Source organism: Stenella coeruleoalba, assembly GCF_951394435.1.
Source record: "Stenella coeruleoalba genome assembly, chromosome: 9".
Taxonomy (NCBI): Eukaryota; Metazoa; Chordata; class Mammalia; order Artiodactyla; family Delphinidae; genus Stenella; species Stenella coeruleoalba.
This window is the reverse complement of record NC_137155.1, coordinates 44,397,232-44,424,842: the sequence shown is the minus strand read 5'-3', so window position 1 is coordinate 44,424,842 and position 27,611 is coordinate 44,397,232. Positions and strand designations below refer to the sequence as shown.

General features: G+C 35.3%; 1 protein-coding gene across 6 annotated transcripts in view; it reads left to right on the top strand.

Annotated features, from left to right (window-relative positions):
- MIOS (meiosis regulator for oocyte development) overlaps nt 1-27,611 on the top strand; it is a 44,848-nt gene that overhangs the window by 5,795 nt on the left and 11,442 nt on the right. For 4 of the 6 annotated variants that reach the window (XR_013829921.1, XM_079932442.1, XM_079932445.1 and 1 more), the window contains exons 3-9: nt 633-1,974; nt 2,304-2,402; nt 15,015-15,269; nt 17,990-18,159; nt 20,841-20,906; nt 22,476-22,634; nt 26,843-26,995. Coding sequence is in view for 5 of the 6 variants with exons in the window: in XM_079932442.1 (XP_079788568.1) it covers nt 681-1,974; nt 2,304-2,402; nt 15,015-15,269; nt 17,990-18,159; nt 20,841-20,906; nt 22,476-22,634; nt 26,843-26,995 (2,196 nt within the window). In the remaining variant the exon portion in view is untranslated. Of the gene's footprint in view, nt 1-629; nt 1,975-2,303; nt 2,403-15,014; nt 15,270-17,989; nt 18,160-20,840; nt 20,907-22,475; nt 22,635-26,842; nt 26,996-27,611 lie in introns of all 6 variants that reach the window. The other 2 variants (XM_079932443.1, XM_079932446.1) reach the window with 1 other exon arrangement.

Below are 27,611 nucleotides of genomic sequence, written 5' to 3'. Positions count from 1 at the left end.
CTGCTTCTTATCGTTGAAATTTGAGGAAGAAACTAGTGGCTTTGTACTTTAAATCTGCATTGGTCATTTTGGTGGCCTCATGTGGCCATTTATATTAAAATCAATTAAAATCAAAATTTAAAATTTGCACTGCCATATTTCTCGTGCTCAGTAGCCGCATGTGGCTAGTAGCTACCATATTGGACAGTACAGACACAGAACATTTCTATCATTGCAGAAGGTTCTGTTGGATAGTGCTGCTTTAAACTTGTTGCTTAGGTATGTGATTCATAACCCTTTAAAGTTTTGTCCCCTTCAGATGGATGATACTTATTAATTTGCTCACCACACTGAAGTTATTTCAACCCTGAGGTTAAATTGAAGGTACTAGTAATAGTGCAATTAAGATAATTGATCATGGGAAATAAAGCCAGAATGGAGTTCTCAGATTCCTACCAGCTCATCTTATTGGAGGAAGTTCTTCTTTTCCCCTTTTATTAATAAATATTGTCTTGAATTCATAGCAGTAAGAAGAAATATAAATACATTGAAAAACAGAGTATCTGTGTAGAAAATTTCCTGACTTTCTGAATAGTTGATTCAGCTTAGAATTGTATATTGTTAACATTTTAAAACTTTTTATTTTTAAGCAGATTTTCATTGAATGGACCTAACTGCGCTCTTTGAGATCATCAGTAAGCATGAGTGGTACCAAACCTGATATATTGTGGGCACCACACCAGGTTGATAGATTTGTTGTATGTGACTCAGAACTTAGCCTTTATCACGTGGAATCTACTGTGAATTCAGAATTCAAAGCTGGATCTCTACGTTTATCTGAAGACTCTGCAGCTACGTTACTCTCAATAAATTCAGAAACACCCTATATGAAATGTGTTGCCTGGTATCTCAATTATGATCCTGAATGTCTCCTAGCAGTTGGACAAGCAAATGGTAGAGTTGTACTTACAAGTCTTGGTCAAGATCATAACTCAAAGTTCAAAGATTTGATAGGAAAAGAGTTTGTTCCAAAACATGCACGACAATGCAATACTCTTGCATGGAATCCATTGGATAGTAACTGGCTTGCTGCTGGTCTAGATAAACATAGAGCTGACTTTTCAGTGCTGATTTGGGACATCTGCAGCAAATACACGCCTGATATAGTTCCCATGGAGAAAGTAAGACTTTCGGCAGGTGAAACTGAAACAACATTATTAGTAACAAAACCACTTTATGAATTAGGACAGAATGATGCTTGTCTCTCTCTTTGTTGGCTTCCACGAGACCAGAAACTTCTCCTTGCTGGTATGCATCGTAACCTAGCCATTTTTGATCTTCGGAATACAAGCCAAAAGATGTTTGTGAATACAAAAGCTGTTCAGGGCGTGACAGTAGACCCATACTTCCATGATCGTGTTGCTTCCTTTTATGAAGGTCAGGTTGCAATATGGGATCTTAGGAAATTTGAGAAGCCAGTTTTGACTTTGACTGAGCAACCAAAGCCCTTAACAAAAGTAGCATGGTGTCCAACTAGGACTGGTCTGCTTGCCACTTTAACAAGGGATAGTAATATTATTAGATTATATGATATGCAGCACACACCCACTCCCATTGGAGATGAAACTGAACCCACAATAATTGAAAGAAGTGTGCAACCTTGTGACAATTACATTGCCTCCTTTGCTTGGCATCCAACAAGTCAAAATCGAATGATAGTTGTAACTCCCAACCGAACAATGTCTGACTTCACTGTTTTTGAAAGAATCTCTCTTGCCTGGAGCCCAATTACATCTTTAATGTGGGCTTGTGGTCGTCATTTATATGAATGTGCGGAAGAAGAAAATGATAATTCTTTAGAAAAAGATATAGCAACGAAGATGCGCCTTCGGGCTTTATCAAGGTACGGCCTTGATACAGAACAGGTGTGGAGAAACCATATTTTAGCGGGAAATGAAGATCCACAGCTCAAGTCACTCTGGTATACTCTGCACTATATCCTTTGCATTGTGAGTTTTGTAAGATGACTTTGGTAGAAATGTTCTTGAAATTTGCCAAAAGGTCAGTCTGTAAATACCGTGCTGAATGTTTTATGTGCAAATGCAAGACTTAATACTAAAATTCCAAAGTAAAATTGTTTAAAACTGTTGAAATACTGCTTTGCAGATTGTGTAGGAGGGAGAAAAATATATCTCTACAATAGAGTAGAACCAACCACCTTCTTGCACTGATGCCTATTATGAATTGGTTCCAAATCAAAATAAATTTAGCTTTGAAATATTTTATTATGCATCATTACTAGTATTTCCTATGCATTTAAATACTTATGAAGCAGTATACAGAAGATATGGATCAGAAATCTCCAGGCAACAAAGGATCATTGGTTTATTCAGGAATTAAATCAATTGTAAAATCATCTTTGGGTAAGAAAATTCTGTTTTATTTTCTGCAATATGTGTATAATTTTTGTACTCTTATTTTCCCCCCAAATTTAGTTAGGATAGTATACATAAATATTCTTTTTTTGTTGTGTTGTTTTTGACTAGATATTTTTAGTGAATTGTTGCGTTAAATGCATAATTGTTCTTATATTTAAAATTCTTTTTGGAAGGAGTCTTGGTTCTTTGAAGTGATTGACTTTCTAAATTTATTCATTAATTTATTCACTATTAGTGGTTTTGAAGACCCACTTTGAAAGGTATTACATTAGAGGATTTATAGGATCCTGGTTGTTGGTTCAGATTTTATCACAGTATTTGCTTTTATAAAAACTAAATTAAAATTTTTCCAACTGAAGGAGACCCCTTTTTATTTTGCTGCCTAAACCCTCTCACTTAGCTACCCAGTGGTAAGTACTGTATAACTATGACATGAGGTATGGCCTTACCTGAGGTGTCTTACCTGAAATAGTCTTTATTTTTTAATTGCTGTAGTTTCAGTTTCCTTTTTTCCTTTCTTTTTTTTTAAATTAATTTTTATTGGAATATAGGTGCTTTACAATATTGTGTTACTTTCTGCTGTACAGCAAAGTGAATCAGTTATACATACACATATATCCACTCTTTTTTAGATTTCCTTCCCATTTAGGTCACCACAGAGCATTGATTAGAGTTCACTGTGGTATACAGTAGGTTCTCATTAGTTATCTGTTTTATATATAGTAGTGTATATATGTCAATCCCAACTCCCAATTCATCCACTCCCCAACCCTGCTTCCCCCATTGGTAACTATAAGCTTGTTTTCTACATCTGTGACTCTATTTCTCCTTTGCGAATAAGTTCATTTTTCTGGATTCCACGTATAAGCAGTATTATATGATATTTGTCTTTCTCTTTCTGACTTCACGCTGTATGACAATCTCTGGGTCCATCCATGTCGCTGCAAATGGCATTATTTTGTTCCTTTTTATGGCTGAGTAATATTCCATTGCATGCATATATATATATATATATATATATATATATATACACACACCACATCTTCTTTATCCATTCGTCTGTTGATTGACATTTAGGTTGCTTCCATGTCCTGGGTATTGTAAATAGTGCTGCAATGAACATTGCGGTGCATGCATCCTTTCAAATTATGGTTTTCTCTGGATATATGGCCAGGAGTGGGGTTGGTGGGTCATATGGTAGCTCTATTTTTAGTTTGGTTTTTTTTTGCGGTACGCGGGCCTCTCACTGATGTGGCCTCTCCCGTTGGGGAGCACAGGTTCCAGATGCGCAGGCCCAGTGGCCATGGCTCATGGGCGCAGCCGCTCCGTGACATGTGGGACCCTCCCGGACCAGGGCACGAACTCGTGTCCCCTGCATCAGCAGGCGGACTCTTCAACCACTGTGCCACCAGGGAAGCCCTATTTTTAGTTTTTTAAAGAACATGCATACTGTTCTCCATAGTGGCTGTTTCAATTTACATTCTCACCAACAGTGTGGAAGGGTTCCCTTTTCTCCACACCCTCTCCATCATTTATGGTTTGTAGATTTTTGATTATAGTCATTCTGACTGGTGTGAGGTGATACCTCACTGTAGTTTTGATTTGCATTTCTCTAATAATTAGTGATGTTGAGCAACTTTTCATGTGTTTTTTGGCCATCTGTATGTGAAGTAGTCTTTGATGATTGAATGATGCATGAATTAATGTAAGATTGAAATTAATAAACTATTTAAGAGTAAAATAAAGATGACAGAAGAGCCAAACTTACTGTTTTTTCACTGACTTCTTTAAACAGTTGTTCTTATTGTCTTTATTGGGATTGAATTGTGGGTTATATTATAGTTATCTTCCCAACCTAGGATTTGGTATCTAGTTTTTGATAGCAGTCAAATTTGGGCCCAACTCAAGCTGCTAGAAAAGCAGTTTACATTATTTAGTCAAAGAGTGGCAGTAGAAGTAATAAATCTAACTTTTTTTTAATAGGACTTTCATAAATACTCTACAAAAAAATACAAAATAAAATGCTGTTTTTTAATAAGAGTACATTAAACATTTCAATTAAATGGTTATATTATTTTGATTTTTTTAAAGGACTTCTAAATTACTGTGGTTCACATTGAAGATTCAGTAGACTACTTATATCATCTATTTCATTTTGGTGTTCTCTCATTAGCTCTTGACCCAAAAAAGTAAGTTTTATTATAAATAACAAAATGAAAGAGTTTAATTAGAGACTTCCATTTTTATTAATAAAAGTAAAAGGACAGTTATGTATTACCCCCATAAATAGTATTTACAGCTATATAGTAGGTCCGACCACATTGCATTCTCAATATTCTACGGTTTATTTTTTCTGCTGTACCTTTTTTTTTTTTAATCCCCCCCCCACCTGCCACATGCCCCCCTTGGTGTCTATACGTTTGTTCTCTACATCTGTGTGTCTGTTTCTGCCTTGCAAACCAGTTCATCTGTACCATTTTTCTAGATTCCCCATATATGCGTTAACATGCGATATTTGTTTTTCTCTTTCTGACTTACTTCACTTGTATCACAGTCTCTATGTCCATCCACATCTCTACAAATGACCCAATTTCCTTCCTTTTTATGGCTGAGTAATATTCCATTGTATGTATGTACCACATCTTCTTTATCCATTTGTATGTCAGTGGGCATTTAGGTTGCTTCCATGACCTGGCTATTGTAAATAGTGTTGCAATAAACACTGAGGTGCATGTGTCTTTCTGAATTATGGTTTTCTCTGGGTATATGCCCAGTAGTGGGATTGCTGGGTCATATGGTAATTCTATTTTTAGTTTTTTGAGGAACCTCCATACTGTTCTCCATAGTGGCTATATCAATTTACATTCCCACCAACAGTGCAAGAGGATTCCCTTTTCCTCACACCCTCTCCAACATTTGTTGTTTGTAGATTTTCTGATGGTGCCCATTCTAACTGGTGTGAGGTGATACCTCATTGTAGTTTTGATTTGCATTTGTCTAATAATTAGTGATGTTGAGCAGCTTTTCATGTGCCTCTTGGCCATCTCTATGTCATCTTTGGAGAAATGTCTCCTGCCCATTTAGGTCTTCTTCCCATCTTTTGATTGGGGTGAGCTGCATGAGCTGTTTATATATTTTGGAGTTTAATCCTTTGTCCACTGATTTGTTTGCAGATATTTTCTCCCACTCTGAGGGTTGCCTTTTCATCTTGTTTATGGTTTCCTTTGCTGTGCAAAAGCTTTTAAGTTTCATTAGGTCCCATTTGTTTATTTTTGTTTTTATTTCCATTACTCTAGGAGGTGGGTCAAAAATCTTGATGTGATTTATGTCAAAGAGTGTTCTTCCTATGCTTTCCTGTAAGAGTTTTATAGTGTCTGGTCTTACATTTAGGTCTTTAATCCATTTTGAGTTTATTTTTGTATGTGGTGTTAGGGAGTATTCTAATTTCATTCTTTTACATATGGCTGTCCAGTTTTCCCAGCACCACTTATTGAAGAGACTGTCTTTTCTCCTTTCTTCCTTTGTCATAGATTAGTTGACCATAGATGCGTGGGTTTATCTCTGGAATTTCTATCCTGTTCCATGGATCTATGTTTCTGTTTTTGTGCTAGTACCATATTGTCTTGATTACTGTAACTTTGTAGTAGAGTCTGAAGTCAGGAAGTCTGATTCCTCAGCTCTGTTTTTTTTTTTTTCTTCAAGGTTGCTTTGGCTATTCAGGCATCTTTTGTGTCTCCATACAAATTTTAAGATTTCTTGTTCTAGGTTTGTAAAAAATGCCATTGGTAATTTGATAGGGATTGCATGGAATCTGTAGATTGCTTTGGGTAGTATAGTCATTTTCACAATATTGATTCTTCCCATCCAAGAACATGGCATATGTCTCCATTTGTTTGTGTCATCTTTGATTTCTTTCATCAGTGTCTTATAGTTTTCTGACTACAGGTCTTTTACCTCCTTAGGTAGGTTTATTCCTAGGTATTTTATTCTTTTTGTTGCAATGGTGAATGGGTTTGTTTCCTTAATTTCTCTTTCTGAGTTTTTGTTGTTAGTGTATAGGAATGCAAGTGATTTCTGTGAATTAATTTTGTATCCTGCACCTTTACCAAATTCATTGATTAGCTCTAGTAGTCTTCTGGTGGCATCTTTAGGATTATCTGTGTATAGTATCATGTCATCTGGAAACAGTAACAGTTTTACTTCTTTTCCAATTTGTATTTCTTTTATTTCTTTCTCTTCTCTGATTGCCGTGGCTAGGACTTCCAAAACTGTTGAATAATAGTGGCGAGAGTGGACATCATTGTCTTGTTCCTGATCTTAGAGGAAATGCTTTCAGTTTTTCACCTTTGAGAATGATGTTTGCTGTGGGTTTGTCATATATGGCCTTAATTATGTTGAGGTAAGTTCCCTCTATGCCCACTTTCTGGAGGGTTTTTATCATAAATGGGTGTTGAATTTTGTCAAAAGGTTTTTTTGCATCTATTGAGATGATCATATGGTTTTTATTCTTCAATTTGTTAATATGGTGTCTCACACTGATTGATTTGCATATATTGAAGAATTCTTGCATCCCTGGGATAAATCCCACTTGATCATGGTGTATGATCCTTTTAATGTGTTGTTGGATTCTGTTTGCTAGTATTTTCTTGAGGATTTTTGCATCTATATTCGTCAGTGATATTGGTCTGTAATTTTCTGTTTTTGTGATATCTTTGTCTGGTTTTGGTATCAGGGTGATGGTGGCCTCGTAGAATGAGTTTGGGAGTGTTCCTTCCTCTGCAATTTTTTGGAAGAGTTTGAGAAGGATGGATATTAGCTCTTCTTTAAATGTTTGATAGAATTCACCTGTGAAGCCATCTGGTCCTGGACTTCTGTTTGTTGGAAGATTTTTAATCACAGTTTCAATTTCAGTGCTTGTGATTGGTCTGTTCATATTTTCTACTTCTTCCTGGATAAGCCTTGGAAGGTTATAACTTTCTAAGAATTTGTCCATTTCTTCCAGGTTGTCCATTTTATTGGCATAGTGTTGCTTGTAGTAGTCTCTTAGGATGCTTTGTATTTCTGTGGTGTCCGTTGTAACTTCTCCTTTTTCATTTCTAATTTTATTGATTTGAGTCCTCTCCCTCTTTTTCTTGATGAGTCTGGCTAAAGGTTTATCAATTTTATTTATCTTCTCAAAGAACCAGCTTTTAGTTTTATTGATCTTTGCTCTTGTTTTCTTTGTTTCTGTTTCATTTATTTCTGCTCTGATCGTTATGATTTCTTTCCTTCTACTAACTTTGGGTTTTGTTTGTTCTTTCTCTAGTTCTTTTAAGTGTAAGGTTGGATTGTTTATTTGAGATTTTTCTTGTTTCTTGAGGTAGGATTGTATAGCTATAAACTTCCCTCTTAGAACTGCTTTTGCTGCATCCCATAGGTTTTGGTTCATCGTGTTTTCATTGTCATTTGTCTCTAGGTATTTTCTGATTTCCTCTATGGTTTCTTCAGTGATCTCTTGGTTATTTAGTAATCTGTTGTTTAGCCTCAGTGTGTTTGTGTTTTTTATGTTTTTTCCCTTTAATTTATTTATAATCTCATAGCGTTGTAGTCAGAAAAGATGCTTGATATGATTTCAGTTTTCTTAAATTTACTGAGGCTTGCTTTGTTACCCAAGATGTGATCTGTCCTGGAGAATGTTCTGTGTGCACTTGAGAAGAAAGTGTAATTGGCTGTTTTCAGATGGAATGTCCTATAGATATCAGTTAAATCTCTCTGCTCTTTTGTGTCATTTAAAGCTTGTGTTTCCTTATTAATTTTGTGTCTGGATGATCTATCAGTTGGTGTAAGTGAAGTGTTAAAGTCCCCCACTATTATTGTGTTACTGTCGATTTCTTCTTTTATAGCTGTTAACAATTGCCTTTTGTATTGAGATGCTCCTATGTTGGGTGCATATATATTTATAATTGTTATATCTTCTTGGATTGATCTCTTGATCATTATGTAGTGTCCCTACTTGCCTGTTGTAACATTCTGTATTTTAAAATCTATTTTATCTTATATGAGTATTGCTACTCCAGCTTTCTTTTGATTTCCATTTGCATGGAATATCTTTTTCCATCCCCTCACTTTCAGTCTGTATGTGTCCCTAGGTCTGAAGTGGGTCTCTTGTCGGTAGCATATAGACAGGACTTGTTTTTGTATCCATTCAGCAAGCCTGTGTCTTTTGGTTGGAGCTTTTTTTTTTTTTTTTTTTGGCAGTACACGGGCCTCTCACTGTTGTGGGCTCTCCTGTTGCAGAGCATAGGCTCTGGACGCGCAGGCTCAGCAGCCATGGCTCACAGGCCCAGCCGCTCCACAGCATGTGGGATCTTCCCGGACCGGGGCGCGAACCCGTGTCCCCTGCATTGGCAGGCAGACTCTCAACCACTGCGCCACCAGGGAAGCCCTAGTTGGAGCATTTAATCCTTTCGTATTTAAGGTAATTTTCTATATGCGTGTTCCTATGACCATTTTCTTAATTGTTTTGGGTTTGTTTTTGTAGGTCCTTTTCTTCTCTTGTGTTTCCCTCTTAGAGAAGTTCCTTTAGCATCTACTGTAGAGCTGGTTTGGTGGTGCTGAATTCTCTTAGCTTTTGCTTATCTGTAAAGCTTTGATTTCTCTGTCGAATCTGAATGAGATCCTTGCTGGGTAGAGTAATCTTGGTTGTAGGTTCTTCCTTTTCATCACTTTAAATATATTGTGCCACTCCCTTCTGGCTCATAGAGTTTCTGCTGAGAAATCAGCTGTTAACTTTATTGGAGTCCCCTTGTATGTTATTTGTTAGTTTTCCCTTGTTGTTTTTAATAATTTTTCTTTGTCTTTAATTTTTGTTGTTTGATTACTATGGGTCTTGGAGTGTTTCTCCTTGGGTTTATCCTGCCTGTAACTCTCTGCACTTCCTGGACTTGGGTGCCTATTTCCTTTCCCGTGTTCGGGAAGTTTTTGACTACAGTCTCTCAAATATTTTCTTGGGTCCTTTCTCTCTCTTGTCTCCTTCTGGGACCCCTATAATGCAAATGTTGGTGCATTCAATGTTGTCCCAGAGGTCTCTTGGGCTGTCTTCATTTGTTTTCTTTCTTTTTTCTTTATTCTGTTCCATGGCAGTAATTTCCACCATTCTGTCTTCCAGTTCAGTTGTCTGTTCTTTTGCTTTAGTTATTCTGCTATTGTTTCCTTCTAGTGTATTTTTCATTTCAGTTATTGTATTGTTCATCTTTGTTTGTTCTTTTAAACATTTCTTGCATCTTCTCGATGTTTGTCTCCGTTCTTTTTCCAAGATCCTGGGTCATCTTCACTATCATTATTCTGAATTATTTTTCTGGAAGGTTGTCTGTCTCCACTTTATTTAGTTGTTTTTCTGGGGTTTTATCTTTTTCCTTTATCTGGTACATAGTCCTCTGCCTTTTTATTTTGTCTGTCTTTCTGTGAATATGGTTTTCATTCCACAGGCTGAAGGATTGTAGTTCTTCTTGCTTCTTCTGTCTGCCCTCTGTGGATGAGGCTATCTAAGAGGCTTGTGCAAGCTTCCTGATGGGAGGGACTGATCTAGCTGTACTTTGATATATTTCAGGGAAAAGCCAATACACTACCTCTGAGGAAAAGCAAGGGGGGAAAATGGAATATCTTTATATGTTTCTGGTGCAGTAGAGACAAACTGAGTATCTTGTCTTGAGTCAAGAGTAGTCTTTACCCAAACTAAAAAAGACTACTGTTGGAAAGATTATCTCATTGATAGACTTTTGGCTTTTTGTTTGGTTTGGTTTAGATATTTTGTTTCTGCAACCCAAAAAGTAAAAAGTAGGGAAATGACTGTCAAAGTTGGCAGTCCTAAGTTCCAGTCTTTTCTCTGGCCATACTTCTTTTCTAATTGTATCTCTAATAATTCAACACATAGTAAGTCAACACATTGAGCCATCTTGCCCACCATTACCTAATGCACAAGTTTATTAGAGCTAAATTTTAACTTTGGTGACAGGTAATATATAGTGAGTGCTTACTATAAATTAGACATCATACTAGTTGCTTTCTCCATGTTACTTTAATTCTTACAACTGTAATATGAGGTAAATTTATTCATTCATTCGGCAGGTATTCATTACATGCTCACTATATGCCAAGAATTCTCCTAGGAACTGGAGACATAACTGTAAACAAGATAGCTAAGTCTCTTCACTCATGGAGACTATACAAGATAGATATCATTTCTGCTCTTGGGGAGTTTACATTCTACAGTTGACCCTTAAACAAGGAGAGGGGGTAGTTAGGGTTACTGATCCCTTTTACCCCACTCAAAAATCTGTGTACTTGTATTTCTGCCTGAAAAACAAAGAAATTGATAAATGACTCATTCAAGGACAGGAAGCTGAAACAGTTTGGTAGAATCAGGACTCAAACCCTCGTTCTTTTGTTTCCACGTATTGTGATCTTTAATCGAACACTAACTTTTCCCCACATTTAGAGATCTATAAAATAAAAACACAGGTACTGTCTTTATTGAAAACTGTGTATAAGTGGACCCATGCAGTTCAAACCCATGTTGTTCAAGGGTCAAGTATACTTCAGAATATGGACAAGTAAATAGTTATAATATGAGGTAGAACAGACAATTAAGTATAGAAGAATTCATAATCTGGTTTTAGGAATTAGTGTTGGTTTCCTGCAAGAGGTAAAGGCAAAGACAGGGTTCAGACAGGGAGCAGCATATGCAGTGATCCCAGAGGAAAGGGAGCATAGCACATTCAGTATTGCAGGAACAGAGTGTGAGAGAGGACGCGAAGAGAGAATTGAGGCAGTGGGGTAACCAGGACTTAGAAATCATGGTGAGGGTTTAGGGAAATTTGTGTTTTAGAGCTGTCACTCTGTGTGTGGAATGGATTGGAGGGGATCAAGATTGATAGCAGGGACCTCAGAAGCCACAGTTATCAGGCAAGATATGATGGTGTTCTTACGAAGGTAAGTGGCAGAAGAGCTAGAGAAATGTGGATAGAGAGTGGGACAGAATTTAATTAATCGGATTCAGGGGATGGAGGGGAAGGAAAAATGAAAGCATGCTAAGACAACTGGGATAATACTAATAGCAGTTAATTAGATAGGAATAACATAGGTAGAATGCATTTGAAAATAAGAAAAGAGTTTATTTTGGGATAAATTGAATATAGCTAGATAGAGATGTCCAATGGGCAGGAAATGTAGGGTGAAGAAAGAGGTCATCCATTTTAATTAATTCTTTCAAGAAATTTGACTGTATGAAGGAGGATAAAAAGATATACAGTGATAGCAGCAGGTGAATCTGGAGTCATGGGAGGGCTTTTGTGTTGTTTTTGTTTTTAACATGGAATTGATTAAAGTGTGTTTAAATGCTGATGAGAGGAAACCTTAGAAAGAGGTTGGAAGATGCAGAGTAAAGAGGCTGAAAAGCAGAATTCCTAGGAAGGGATCCAAAGCACAGGTGAAAGATTGGCTTTACACACAGGAGGATGTACACCTACTCCACAGTAGGGAGAGGGGAAAGGTATGCAGGTTGTTTAATGTTCAGTGATCAGACACTGACAGGTTTTCCACTTGATGGCTCCTACTTTCTCAACATAGTAGGTTTGCTTGTTGAGAAGAGCAGGGAGGCTGTGGAGAGGAGATACAGAGAAGAGGAGAGAGAGTTGTCTTGAGAAATGGGAGGACTGTGGGGCAATGTTGCTTTAGCAGAAGAAAGAATAAAAGACAATGGGCCAGGAGAGTTAAGAATACTGGAAAGAGAATAGTTCATTCGTTGGTCCTTGGGATCTCACTTGGTTAGGGAGGAAAATGACAGAAGACTAATAAGTAAAGATATGAGTGGTCAAGAGATTGTGAGGTTGAGATTGTGAGCTGGAAGGCTGTGAGGTTGTGGTTAGAAAGTGGCTCTTTTGGAGAAGAAATAATTTGAAGTGTGTCTGTGATAGGAGTGGGTAGAATCTTGGAGGTGTAGGCCGGTGGAGATAAGGCTAGTTTTTTGGAAGGGCCAAGTGTTGAAATCGATCAGGAAGAAGAGAATGCATGCTCTGAGGGAATGCCTTGTACGTCTTGTGGAGCAGGGTCACAGTGTTGTCAATAGGTATAATTCCTTCTTTTAAGGTGGCAGAAAATTATATGATGTTGGTCAGCTTTCCATCCAACATGATGAAAATATTTTTCATACTTAAATGGTAAACTGATCTAGAAAGCATGTCTGTTAAGAAGAATTACTTTTAACGGGCAGAATTGCTGGGATTTAGGTTTTTAAGAACAAAAATGTTCTTATAAACACTGGATAAAATTACTGCTTTGTTATTATATAGATGTAAAAATGCAACAAACTTATAACTACAGGTAGCATAGTGTTTGCTTGATGTAGTATTTGAAACAAAAAAATATTTTAAATGTTTTTTAATGTTTAAGTGAACTTGTTTCACTTGTTTCCCTCACAACCATCATAAAACATTGATTTTATTATTTATATATAGAGTAGTCTCAAATTTTGGGGATACAGTCTTGTCACTTTAGTATTACATAATGTGTATAAATAGATTTAAATTAATCATATTTAAAAATTTATGCATACTAAAAATCATAATATGACTGTACTTAAAAACCCACAGTAATATCACATTGCTTATTTGATAACCTGAATTTCTTGTAGCATAGTTATTAAGCAGTGGGAAGGTCTCTGAGCAGCCAAAATAATGTGACACAGTATCCATGCACTTGCAGGATACTTTTCCACCTCCTAGCACTGAACTCTTTGGATTCATACACACTGATCTCTATTCCATGACGCAATTTCTAGAAAATAAAAACTCTAAGAGACTAGAAATTATTAAGCTGTGAGGAATTGTTTAACAAATAAATTGCTTTTTGTTCACCTGCTTAAATTTTTACCATTAATTAAATAATATCATCAGTACTGAATCCAAAATTTATACAGGAGATAAGAAAGTAAATACCTTATAGTACATCTGCAGCTTGTTCTACATGAAATTTAATGACTACATACTATTTAAACAGTTTAAATTTGTTATTCAGAATAAAAAGTCTTCTTTAATTTTTAACGTGTTTTATTAACTTTATCATTTAATTCTAAGTTTTCTCAGAGTTCTTAAAATCTCACTTTCATAAACTATAAGTGATTTTGTCTTCACTGACTTCCCTCATGGTTGCATATAGAGCAGCACGGTTCCTCTTTTTGATGTGCAGGTATTCTCTTTATTTTTTCTTTTTTTTGTCTGCCTTGGGTCTTCGTTGCTGTGCGTGGGCTTTCTCTAGTTGCAGTGAGTGGGGCCTACTCTTTGTTGCAGTGTTCGGGTTTCTTATTGTGATGGCTTCTTTTGTTGCGGAGCACGGGCTCTAGGTATGCGGGCTTCAGTAACTGTGGCTCGTGGGGTCTAGAGCGCAGGCTCAGTAGTTGTGGCGCACGGGCTTAGTTGCTCTGTGGCATGTGGGATCTTTCCGGACCGTGGAGTGAACCCGTGTCCCCTGCATTGGCAGGCAGATTCTAAACCACTGCGCCACCAGGGAAGTCCCTACAAATGTATAATTACTGTATTATATGTAACTGTATAAATGTAGGATGCTGTAAATTACAAGTGTAAATTACTACTAATAAAAGACATTTGTAATGTTGGACATTCTTGCTTCCTAATTCATTTTATTCTGAAAATCCTTTTCGTTAAAATAAGAACAAATAATTGACAATTTTGATGGTAAAACTTTCTAGAACTTTTAAGAATTTGAGTTGCAATTAATAGAGTCCTTAAGTTTCATCTTTCTTTTACCTTAATTTGGCACCAAGTATCATCTTACGTGAAATTATCCTCCCGTTAGGATCAGCTGCCTTGATTGCAATCTAAGTAATGTTACAAGAATTATTTAAATTCCTTGTGAAAAGAAAATGAGGCCCTAAAGTCTCCTGGTTTAGTAAGGGGGGAGAACCTTCAAATAATTCCTGTTGTATTTTAGCTTAGTACTTAACATTTCAAAGTACTTTGATGTTTTTGATCTCATTTTTTTCATATAGATGTATGTATTCATACATAGAGTGGCAGAAGGGGGAGGGAGAGAGTGTGAGTATCGAATCTCAAACACTGGGGATACCTTTCAAATAAAAAAAGAAAAGATGCCAGCCCTTTTGGAGCGTATGTTCTAGTAAGAGCTTATGTTCTAGTAGGAGAAGAGATAAGACTGAAAATAAATTAAATAAAATATGGGAGCTTATGTTAGTGCTAAAGGACATAGAGGAACCAATGGTTAGTTAGATAATACAGGTGGCACCCTATTTTAGATTAGGTGGTCAGGGAGGCTGCTCTGAAGCAGTGACTCACATAGCCACCCATCAAGCATTGACTGTTAGTCCCACAGCTCTTTCTGGTAACTCGGGGAAGTTTGTACTTAGCAACATGTAAAATGTGTTTTGTTTGTGGCATGTTTTATACTTATGCTATCATGAAATTGTGGCTGAGAAGCTGAATATTTAAAATCTAATGTTGAAATAGTCCTATGTAAAACTGACTTATTTTCCAAACACATTTCAAAAACTAATAAACAATAATATAAAGATGTTTTTCTTTTTAGGAATGGTAGAAAGCAGCAGACATAATTGGAGTGGGTTGGATAAGCAAACTGATATTCAGAATTTAAATGAAGAGAGAATCTTAGCTTTACAGCTTTGTGGGTGGATAAAGAAAGGAACGGATGTCGACGTGGGGCCATTTTTGAACTCCCTTGTACAAGAAGGGGAATGGGAGAGAGCTGCCGCTGTGGCATTGTTCAACTTGGATATTCGACGAGCAATCCAGATCCTGAATGAAGGGGCATCTTCAGAAAAAGGTATTGGGTTATATAGTAAGATATTTGCCGTTCATAGAATCCTTGAAAGAAAAGATGCTGATAATTGTTAAAACTCTAATCAATATTTTTGGTAAATTTTTTTGAAAGAGAAATTAGCACAGAACTGTGTCTATTAAAGTAAATGTTTAGTCCATCCCTTTTGTTTATTGAAAAAGGAAATGTCTTAATTGTCTTCTTAATATTATAAGGAATACTCAAGTGTGTTCATTTCAGTGTTCTTTCCTTGAAGATAGTTCACATACATTTAAAAAATGTATTTTCTTGGAGATTAGGACTACTTTAGTTTGCAGGCATTTTTATGGCAAACATTTGAGTGTATTTTAGTTTATGCTTTATTTTTTGTATGGTTTTTGGTTGACTTTTAGGAAACTGAATGACACTTTTAGTTAGACTAACATAGATTCTTATAAAAATCATACTTTGATATGCAAAAGTGTTTCTACTTGAGTCTGCTGATTTGAACATAGTTTCCATTTAATATTTTTTTGAAAAAGAAGAAACAAAGATATGTGATAAAGTTTTCACCCTGACATTTTGCAAGAGAAAACTCAGAGAAATAAATCTTAATCCAGGAATTCAGTTTTTTTCTTATTGGGAATATTTCACTTCAAGATGTATATATACCTATCAGTTTTTAATACACCCGGCCGAATTATTTATGAGTATTCAGAATACTTAATTTTTATTTGCTGGTCCATTTTGAAGCTACTACAGTTCTGTGGTACCATAGGAAAAACACCTGAAATTAACTGTAATATATTTACTTGCAGTCTAAAAGTTGAAAAAGCTAATGTTTTGCCCAGATTGCCCTCTTTTCCTTTAGTTTTGCTCTAGCATAAGTCTTCCCCATTTGAGAGTGCAGTAGAAGATATGTGGTGATGGAAAAAAGAATTGATATTTAAAGCCATTTCTAATTCTAATTTTACTATGACCTTAGAGCATGATAATCCTTGTCTTGTGTACCTGGAAAATTTGGTGTTAGATTTAAACACCCATACTAACAATAGGGGAAAAGTATCTTTTCAGTGATTTGAATAACCTGGTTGAGGACTGGAGAAAAGATTTCTGTGAATCAAATATTCCTTTCCATTTGGAGATAAATTGTTCTAAGCAGGATTCAAAGAAGATATTCCTTTGTTGTTGTTTCTTAATGTTAAAGTCAGAAAGAGTAAAACAAATACCGTATGCTAACACATATATTTGGAATCTAAAACAAAAAAAAAGGTTCTGAAGAACCTAGGGGCAGGACAGGAATAAAGATGCAGGCATAGAGAATGGAGTTAAGGACATGGGGAGGGGGAAGGGTAAGCTGGGGACGAAGTGAGAGAGTGGCATGGACATATATATACTACCAAATGTAAAATAGATAGCTAGTGGGAAGCAGCCGCATAGCACAGGGAGATCAGCTCGGTGCTTTGTGACCACCTAGAGGGTGGGATAGGGAGGGTGGCAGGGAGATGCAAGAGGGAGGAGAAATGGGGATATATGTATATGTATAGCTGATTCACTTTGTTATAAAGCAGAAACTAACACACCATTGTAAAGCAATTATACTCCAATAAAGATGTTAAAAAAATGAAAGGAAGGGAGGGAGGGAAGGAGGGAGAGAGAGAGAGGGGGGAGAGAGAGAAGGAAAGGAAAGAAGGAAAGAAAAAGAGCGGGGTGGGGGGAGAGAGAGAGAAAGAAAGAGGAAGAAAGAAGGGAAGAAAGAAAAAAGACTTTAACAGAATAAGCACAGGAAGCAGGCACAAAATAACTTGGGGAAAATGTTTATAGAAATGAGGAACAGGCTATTAAGAACATAAAGTGGGAAATGCTGTTTTATTTGGAGAAAAAAGAGTAAATGATTAGGATCAAGAAACCTAATAAAGTTGCTATAATAAATGTAGAAAACACTTAAGAGTAAAAGCTAAAGATGAATTTAATTTTCTCTTTTGAAGCTAAACTTAATGTTAGATGGCTAGGCAGCCGTAGGGCTGACTGCCAGGCTAGCAGCTCATCAGCAGCCGTATAAACTGCTAAGAACAAATGTTTAAAAGACTATCGGTAACAAATGCTTTTTTGCAATTATGTCTAAATACAGTTCTGTGATCATTCTGATAGTTAATTTTTCCTGGAAAAATTAAAAGTATAATACTATAATAATAGTTAATTTGGTCCTAGAAAAATTAAAAGTATAATACTATAATAAGAACGCTGAAATATTGGCTTTCAGTACTTTGCTGATAAAACATATACATAAGCATGAGCATTATATATGTAGGAATAGGAAAACAAATGATTTTGAAAATTGTAGTCCTGAGATACAATAATATTTACTATCAACACTTTGAAACATCTCCACATAAATTAACTTGTTTATGAAGTTGGCAATGATTCTGATAGTATTGCTTCACTACTCTTCATTTAGGTCCTAAGCTAACATACTGTGTAGGAATCTGTCTGGGATGAAAACTTGAGAATTAAAAGATGTGCTTGTCCTGCACAGGATTTGCAATATGGGTAGAAGTTTTATAAAAATGGAAATTTTTGCTTGTGGTTCTTGCCAGATATTCTAGTCTGTGTCAAAACCCTTATTCTAATGGTCTTATTTTTCTGGGGGGCAAATTCACCCTCTGATCTTTATTTGTTATGGTTGAAGAACTAGGAGACATTAAGCTTTTGATTACTTTGATTAGCTGTCTCTTTTTAATATGCAGGTGATCTGAATCTTAATGTGGTAGCAATGGCTTTATCGGGTTATACAGATGAGAAGAACTCACTTTGGAGAGAAATGTGCAGCACTTTACGATTACAGTTAAACAACCCGTATCTGTGTGTCATGTTTGCATTTCTGACAAGTGAAACAGGATCTTATGATGGAGTATTGGTAAGCTAATTTCTGTTTCATGAGACTCTCCTTTTAAGATAGGAGTTTTTAATCTAATTTTGTTAAAATTTTCAAATGTCAGTTGCATAAAATAATGTCATATTTTGATGCATTTTATATTGTTTAAAATAAGGTATCTTAAACATTTGGAGTTAGCCAATAGCAAACTGAACTTGATTTTTTTTTAATGGTTTTAATGATATAATTTACGGACATTGGAGGAATAAGATTTTATCCTTTAGCTTAGGAACTGAGCTCTAGAACTCTACAACTATAGAAACATGCATATTATATTGAAATATAATCTTTTAAATGTGTGTATGATGTTTTTGTTTTTGGCTTTTTTCTTAATTAAGTAAATCAATACATGATCAGTTATGGTCAGGATAACCATGTATCTTGTCTGAGTTAGTATTTGTCATTCACAGACATGTACCAGATTGGAGGATAAATTATATGATCACACTACTTACAGTGGACTATTTTATTTTTTCACTATTTGGTCTTTTCATTGCTTTTTGTTTTTTTTTTTCCTCTCCTGCTTTAATCACTTATGAACACATCACCAAATAGGTTCTTTATCACAAAGTGCAGAAAGAAAGAAGTGAGGGTTGCTTATCAGTTTTAGTTATTGGGTTTTAAGCTTCACCTTAGTCCCACAACTTTCTTGGCATTTGTTGGGCTTCTTTCTAGCCCTGAGAAGAACCTTCTAAGGCAAAATGTATTTCTATTTTTTTTTTGCAATTGTAGCATTTATTGGGTTGGCTAAAAAGTTTGTTCATTTTTTTCTGTAAGATGGCTCTAGTAGCACTTTTAACTTCATTCGAAACAATTTTGTTCGATTGTATTGTGACTGTAATAGGCACCTGGAACAGTTCTTAGTTCAAAAAGATAAAAAGTTTTGGGAAGATGGAATTATGAAGTTGCCTGAAAAATGGCAGAAGGTAGTAGAACAAAATAGTGAATACATTGTTCAATAAAGTTCTTGGTGAAAATGAAAAATGTGTCAACTTTTACTTAAAAACTGAGGGAACTTTTTGGCCAACCCAATATTATAAAATACACATTGATAATTAATTTAAATGTCAGTTCCAAAGAATTTATAAAAACATGTATTTTATTGAGATAAATGAATGAATATGTTAATAAATGTTGTTAGTGTCCATTTTGACAATTCTGTATGTGTTTTGTTCATTACTTTTAACGAATTACTATTGAACCTTTCTAACCACTTCAGATTAATATCCAAGAGCATGTTGGGGTTTTTTTGTTTTGTTTTTACAATTATTACTCTCTGTTGTTAAACAGAAGACTTTAAATGTTGCATCTTGAAGAAATAAAATGATACTTTTAGGAAGTGGTAGAGGACAATGAAGACTAGAAAAAGAAATGGATTGTTCAGATTTTAAATTGATAGAGAAGTATATTGTCTAAATGTTAAACTTCTGTATTTTCAATTAAGTGACCTATTAAAAATACCTTCTTTTCTTACACCTAAATAAGTAAGGGATATCATATCTTGAGTAGGAAGTTTATATTGATATTTCCAAGCTGTTTCAGAAGTGTCCCTGATTATACTTTATATGTAAATAATGATAATTATCATTGTTCTTTTTAAAAAATTATTAAGTTATAGTAATCTAGTGAAAAGTTTTGAATTGGGAAATCAGAAGGTAAAGGTCTGAGTCCTTGCTCTGCCACAGTTACCTTAGCTGGTCAGTTAACTTTTGGGGGTTTTAGTTTTTTCAGCTGTAAAATGGGACAGAGAATATTTATAACTCTTTCCAGATCAAAATTGTAATACATGCAACATAGTCTAAGAGTTAAATCTAATTTGTATGAAATATATCCCCTTTTTAGGGCAGAACCATATTTTATAATTGAGAAAACACACTAAGGTATCAACTGAAGTGAACTTACGTTTAAAGGAGGAAAACTATATTTCATGGAAGACTTCAGTGGAAATAGGATCCTTTATCTACCCTTAAACTATTTTTTACTTATCACAAAATTAATTGTATCTTTCTACATTTATAGTAAACACTTTTCAAAATAGTATTTTACATTATTGACAAGTATACAAAAATTTAAGAATTTATCATAATGCCTCTTATTTTGCCACAAACCACCTATATAAGAGTATTTTACAATAGCCACAAAAGTGTGTCTATTTACTTATAAAGTATGTTTTAAAATTTTGTGTTTAGAAACATGTATTGATATTCTTTCTAAATCCTGAGCTGGTATATTTACTGGTCATTCATAGATTTCCTAGACTTGTTGATTAACTTAGAAGCCAAGGAAAGATTTCCTCAGTTTCACTAAAATTAATTTCTATGATGAAAGGACTACATGGCATCTTAAATTTGATAAACTGTTCACCATTGCTTCTGTTTTATGTTAAAGTTATATAAGACAGAACTGGAATTGTTTTAAACTAAATTGGTCAGTTTAAGAGGTAAATCTTTACTTTCTACGGACAATAACCTTAACACTGAGTTTCCTGAGAGTTACGTTAAGAAAAACATCTTAGGTGATCAGTGGCTCTGCCAGTATATACACAGTAACCTATTAATACATTTGAAAATCAAAATATATATTAGGTATAAAATACCTAGTCTGCAAAAATTTATAACTCATAGCACCCGAAAGTAACTCCTTGCTTTTTCTCTTCTTTTCAGTATGAAAACAAAGTTGCGGTACGTGACAGAGTGGCATTTGCTTGTAAATTTCTTAGTGATAGTCAGGTAAGAACTGATTTAATTCCATATTTAAAGTGATTAATATTTACTGTCGGGCTTCCCTGGCGGCGCAGTGGTTGGGAGTCCACCTGCTGATGCAGGGGACACGGGTTCGTGCCCCGGTCCGGGAAGATCCCACATGCCACGGAGCGGCTGGGCCCATGAGCCATGGCCGCTGAGCCTGCGCATCCGGAGCCTGTGCTCCGCAACGGGAGAGGCCACAATAGTGAGAGGCCCGCGTACCGCAAAAAAATATATATATATATTTACTGTCACTGGATTAAGAAACTAATCTTTATGTATAAATATGTATCTGTGAGGTTTATATATAAATTCTTCTAAAAAGTGAGGTAATAATTTCTTATTAGATTGAGCTATTATAAACATGTATCATACCTAAGTTTACTTATTTAAGAATGCTGATTTAACAAGGACCTACTGTATAGCACAGGGAACTATACTCAATATCTTGTAATAATTTATAAGGGAAAATAATCTGAAAAAGGATAGATATATATGTGTATAACTGAATCACTTTGCTGTACACCTGAAACTAAAAACATTGTAAACCAACTATACTTAAAAAAATGCTGACTTAATATTTTAGTTTATTTTTGCTGTGGTGAGTGAGATTAATCAGTAGATAAAGATGTTAAACTCACCTCTTAGTGATGCTATCAAAGGATTCCTTCAGTTTTTAATACAATAAACAGCTAGTAGGTGAATATGCTATGTAGATAGTGAGAGAGAAATGCACATAAGCAACTAGTAATATGTTGTGCTGAGTACTACAATAATGAGAAAGTGCTGGGGAACATAAAGCCATCTTGGCTAGAGTTTGGGGTAGGATAAAGTCAGGCAAGACCTTATAAGAAATGGTTTGTTTTTGTGTTTGTTTAGGATAAGATTGTAAAGCTTTATAGATCAAAAAGCTTTATAGATCAAAATCCCAAAAGAGATTTACAAGTTCTTTTTTTTAAATTTTATTGAAGTACTGTTGTTTTACAGTGTTGCATTAATTTCTGCTATACAGCAAAGTGACTCAGTTATACCTATATGTATTCCTTTTCATATTGTTTTCCATTATGGTTTATCACAGGAGGATATTGAATATAGTTTCCTGAGCTATACAGTAGGACCTTAATGTTTATCCATCCTATATATAATACAAGAAATGGTTATTGTTGGTAATCTTGAAGTTCCCTTCCAACTCAGATTCTGTGACTTTATTACTTCGTACTGTATAATAGACATCAATAACTTTGCAAAATAATAAGGACAGTTCTCTTTAAATTTAAAATAGTAAACCCTCTGTGGATCTTTTATAGAACAATTATCAAAAGATAGTAAATACCTTGCCTTTTTAAAAAAATATTTTAAATGATCATGAATGCTATATTGTAATTTATAATAGATGCAGACTTCTTAGAGATCACATATCTAGATTTTTACATGGGCTTTTGTTTTAAACTGTTTTCCCTTAAGAGTAAAATTGTTTCAAATGTAGAATTTATGAAGCAGAAAATACAAATAGTCAAATGGATTGCTTTAGAAAAATCACTTTGAATTTTCCAGTTAAATAGGTACATCGAAAAGTTGACCAATGAAATGAAAGAGGCTGGAAATTTGGAAGGAATACTGCTTACAGGCCTTACTAAAGATGGAGTGGACCTAATGGAGAGTTATGTTGACCGAACTGGAGATGTACAAACAGCAAGTTACTGCATGTTACAGGTTAGCGCAACCTGGTGGCAGCAATATTTTAAGGAAAAAAAAAATGCTTAGCCTTCTGTATTTTCTTCCCTCACTGAGTGGATATGCCCTGTTGCTTGCTGACGATCTTTAGAAGACGTTTAGCTTTAAATCACTTGATCTACAGGACTTCTGCCTTACCTTACATCCCTAAGTCTCCTGCATTGGGTTATCTGGGTTTTCCTTTCACTTTGAGAAGTGTCAGTCTTGAATTTATGTAAAGCTCAAACGGAGCAGAGACACCTCTCTTCGTTTTCTCCAGTTGTTGACAGAACAACACCTTCTACAAAGAGATTGCCTTTCCCAGATCTGAATTACTATACATTTTTCTTGAAATACAGAAGGCAAGTTGCACACAGCTCTCTTAATTCTCATTATTCCCTTTTATTATCTCATTTCCTCATTTATTAAATGGGCATGATTTGCTATAATTGGTCATCTATTTTCTCTCAGTTTTTACTGTCCAGTGGTTAAAAATGGATTCCTGGCAAAGATTCCCTACTACTTTGCTTTTGTTGGAAATATGGTGACATTTTAGAGCTTTTTCCTGAGATTTCCTGTGGCCCTCCAGCTAATCTTATCCTTCTTAGTGTTCTCTTTCCTGTCCTTATCCTTTTATACAATATGATAGCATGCTGCATACTGGCTAAGCAAAGTAAAATGCCCCCTTCCGCCACCCTACCTTCTTATGAACAAAAGTAGATATTGATTGGCCCACAAACCACAATGTAAACTTACCCTAAGGTAACAGGCCACTGACCATGGAAGAAAAGGTGTCCTTCTATAGCATAAGGTATCATTGTTTTCTTACTGAAATGAGTTCACATTTGTTAAACCAAGCTGTAGATGTATGGCTATGGAATGCAAATGGTCAGTAACCTCTTAACAAGGTTTATAAAATACATTTAAAATGCGGTGTGTAGGGCTTCCCTGGTGGCGCAGTGGTTGAGAGTCTGCCTGCTGATGCAGGGGACACGGGTTTGTGCCCCGGTCCGGGAAGATCCCACATGCCGCGGAGAGGCTGGGCCCGTGAGCCATGGCCGCTGGGCCTGCGCATCCGGAGCCTGTGCTCCGCAACGGGAGAGGCCACAGCGGTGAGAGGGCTGTGGCGTGTAATTGAATCCATTTCCATAAAATGGAAAATGTGGCGTGTAATTGAATCTTGCTTTAAAAAAAAATCTAGTCTGATGATCAGCTGCCTTTGAATTGAGAAGTTCCCTCCATTTATATTTATATGGTCAAGATTTAGTCTATCATCTTGCTATTAGTTTTCTATTTTGCTTTTTCTTCTTCCTTTTGTTTTTCTGTTCCTTTCTTGCCTTCTTTTGGGCTAATTGAATATTTTAGTATTTCACTTTATCTATTAGCTTTTTAGCTATACCCCTTTTCATTATCTTCTTCTTTTGAGTAGTTGCTATAGGTCTAACAATATGCATCCTTAACTCATCAGTCAGCATTTTACCTCCTCTTACTTTACATTTCACACCTGATACATCATGCTTCCTACTTCACCTTTTCTCTTTCTTACCTCACACCTGACACTTTCCGCTTTTTGCTTCATATTTCATGTTACAACAGTGTAATTCCATTTACAAATCCCCCTCCTTTGTCCTATTGTCTTGTATTTTGCTTCTACATCCATTGTAAACTCCAACTTAGTGTTATTATTTTTGCTTTGAACAGTCAGTTGTCTTTTATGTAAATTATGTGAAGAATGAAAACATGGGCTTTTATATTTATTATTTACCATGCCTGGTACTGTTTATTCCTTACCAGAGACTCAAATTCCATCTCATATTGTTTCCCTTTGGTCTTTCTCTTTAGCATTTCTTATAGTTCACATTTACTGGGGACAGATTCTCTCAGCCTACTTTTAATTGAAAATGTCTATTTCATTCATTTTCTTTCAGCATTTCAAAGACGTGGTTTCACAGTGTTCTGGCCTCCATTGTTTCTGATGAGAAGTCACATATTACTATCCTTGGTTTCCCTATGTAATGCTTCATTTTTCCTTGGGCTGCTTTCAAGATTTTCTTTTGAAGCGTAGTTGTGGTTCTTTTTATCCTGCTTGTGATTCACTGAGGTTCTTGGATCTGCAAGTCAGTGTTTTTCATCAGATTTGGGAAGTCTTCAAGCATTATTTCTCTAAATATTTTTTTCTGCCTCAATCTCATTCCCCTTCTTGGACTATTACTGCACGTATATTAAACCATTTGATATTGTCCCACAGATATCTGAGGCTCTGTTTATTTTCCTTTCATCTTTTTTCTTCTGTTCTTCAAATTGGATAAATTCTTTTGATTTGTTAATTGGTTATTCTGTCACCTTCTATCTGATGTTAGGTTTTCCAGGGAATTCTTTAATTTAAGTTATTGTACTTTTTAGTTCCAGAGTCTCCATTTTTTGATAGTTTATATTTTTCAGCTCAGAGCCCTATCTGTTTACTAATTAAAACACTATTTTCCCCTAAGTCTGAATAATAGCTGCATTTAGATCTTTACTTACTCTAACATAAGGGCTATTTAAGGTTTAGTTCTATTGACTGCTTTTTTCCTTTACTTTGAAACACATTTACCTGTTTCTTTATATGTCTAGTGATTTTTTTATTGAATACTGGCCATTGTTTGCAGTATATTATAGACATCTAGGTTCTTCTCCTTTTTTCTGAAGAATGTTGGTTAATGCTTTTGGAAGTTTAGTTACTTGCTGATCACTTAGGTCTTACATTTTGTTACTGTGGGAAGCCCATGGCATTTCCCAAGCTCTTCTAATTTTAATTTGGTCAGACTTAATCTCTGAACTGTTTTCTCTGTAGACTTTTTCAGACCTTGATTTTAAGTTTTATTGGGGCGGTTCTAGAGAAGACTTACCAAATATTGACCAGATTATTTCGTAGTTTATCCTCACTGCCGTGGAAGGGGAAAGAGTGGGGTATGAAGATTTCTGATTTTTCTGTGAATTTTCTTTTTAAATCAGGGATTGTATTATACTTTAGTACTTAGTTCTGCCTAGTTGGTCATAATTAGGACTGTAGTAGTTTATTTTTTAAGAAATGAAGTTGTCAACTATGAGTTTTTCACATGTTCTTTTAGCTAAATTTAACCCTAGTAATTGAAATTAATACTTAATTACTAGGTGAAAGATATGCTTCTATTTTGATGGAATGTCTAAAGGTAGATTGTCTTTATTAGCTGTTATAGGTTTCTTCCCTTTTTCCATAAGATGCATGCTAAGTTGCCTCTGACATTTTACTTTCTCTGTGGCCCCCAAACAGAACTGGAAAAACTTGGCTTTAAATTAATGGCCGTAGCATCATGGGAGGTAGAGGCTTTCTCTACTTTCTTCATCATGTGAAGATAAGGACAATATCCTCAACAGAGCTAAAAGCATTCTGCGAAAACCCAAAGCAAGCGTAGGTGAAATGTGGAATGTCACAGCTGCCAGGGAAAATACAGCTCTAGGAAAAGTCTTAGTGGCAAAAAAATTGAAGTTCTTAATGAGAAGGAATCTAAAGTAAATTTAAGGAAAAGGAATTGTTCCTTTTCACTGTGGCCTAGGGGCAAAAGAACTAAAAATTTTTGGTTCAGTGTTGGTTTTTTTCTTTCTTTCTTCTTTTTTTTTTTTTAATTTGAAGGTGATAAATATATGTTTTAATTGAAGGTGAGGGAGAGAATAGGCAGTTTTAACTTTTAGATAAATAGGTATACAAAAATAGCATCTTAATCCACAATACATTGCTAGATATGAAGGACCAAGCTCAGTATTATTTTTAAATGTGATTGAGCAATTTTGGTGTGTATTTAGATGAGATAGTAAATATATTTTGTGAACCTAGAGGTTTTAATTGTTGCAACAAAAAACATTTGCGTCTTTTTTTATTGCATTCAACTAGGAAGGTGAATTGATTGCTCTTAGGTATTTACACCTAAATAAGAGGTAGAAAATTACATTTCCCTGGCAGGATATAATGGTATATACAGTGCATATTTATGTCGTTGGTAGAGGCCAGCTTAAAGTAAATTAATGAAGCTTCCATCAGTTATTTTATCTGTATCCTCATTAGGAGCCAGCTTTTGGCAAAAAAAGAGGCCTGTTTCTTCCCATATGACACATACTCGCGTGTTGCCTAGAATCTTCAGGCTTACCCAGGAAAATTTTAAAAACTGAAATAATTCATGTTTTCTTTTTAGGGCTCTCCCTTAGATGTTCTTAAAGATGAAAGAGTTCAGTACTGGATTGAGAATTATAGAAATTTATTAGATGCCTGGAGGTTTTGGCACAAACGAGCTGAATTTGATATTCACAGGAGTAAGTTGGATCCCAGTTCTAAGCCTTTAGCACAGGTAAGTACATTGTTTTGGAGAGAATCAAATTGTAACATGTACCTAATAGCCCAGCCAAAAAATAGAAGTGTTTACAGCATGTTATATAGGGTAAATTGAGGGTTCAATTTAATAAATTGTTATCAATATACTCATTCTTTTGCTCATGTTGAGTTCCCATGTCTTTATCTATCCCAGAGTGCACTTTGTCCTTAATCTTCCTGTTTTTTCGATCGTGCCACTTCCTAACAATCATCTCAGTGACTTGGGCTTTAGTCTGACACAGAGCAAACCACAGCAGGTCTAGAGCATCTTAGGCAAACCTAAATCAGTCCTAGGGTTGTCCAAGGATTTCTAATACATTCCAAGATCTTTCAGAATCTAGTGTATGTTCTTACACATTCCACTTACATATTGACACTTTCTTCACTGTTATATGTAATAAGGCAGGAGTTGTTTCTTTAACAGTATATATATATATATATATATATATATATATATATATATATATATAGATATAGATATATATGTATGTATATATGTCTAATTAGACATAGAAATTTATTTTTCTCTAAGCAGTAGTTTAAAAAAACATGAGATCAGCACTGTATATAAAATAAACAACAAGGATTTACTG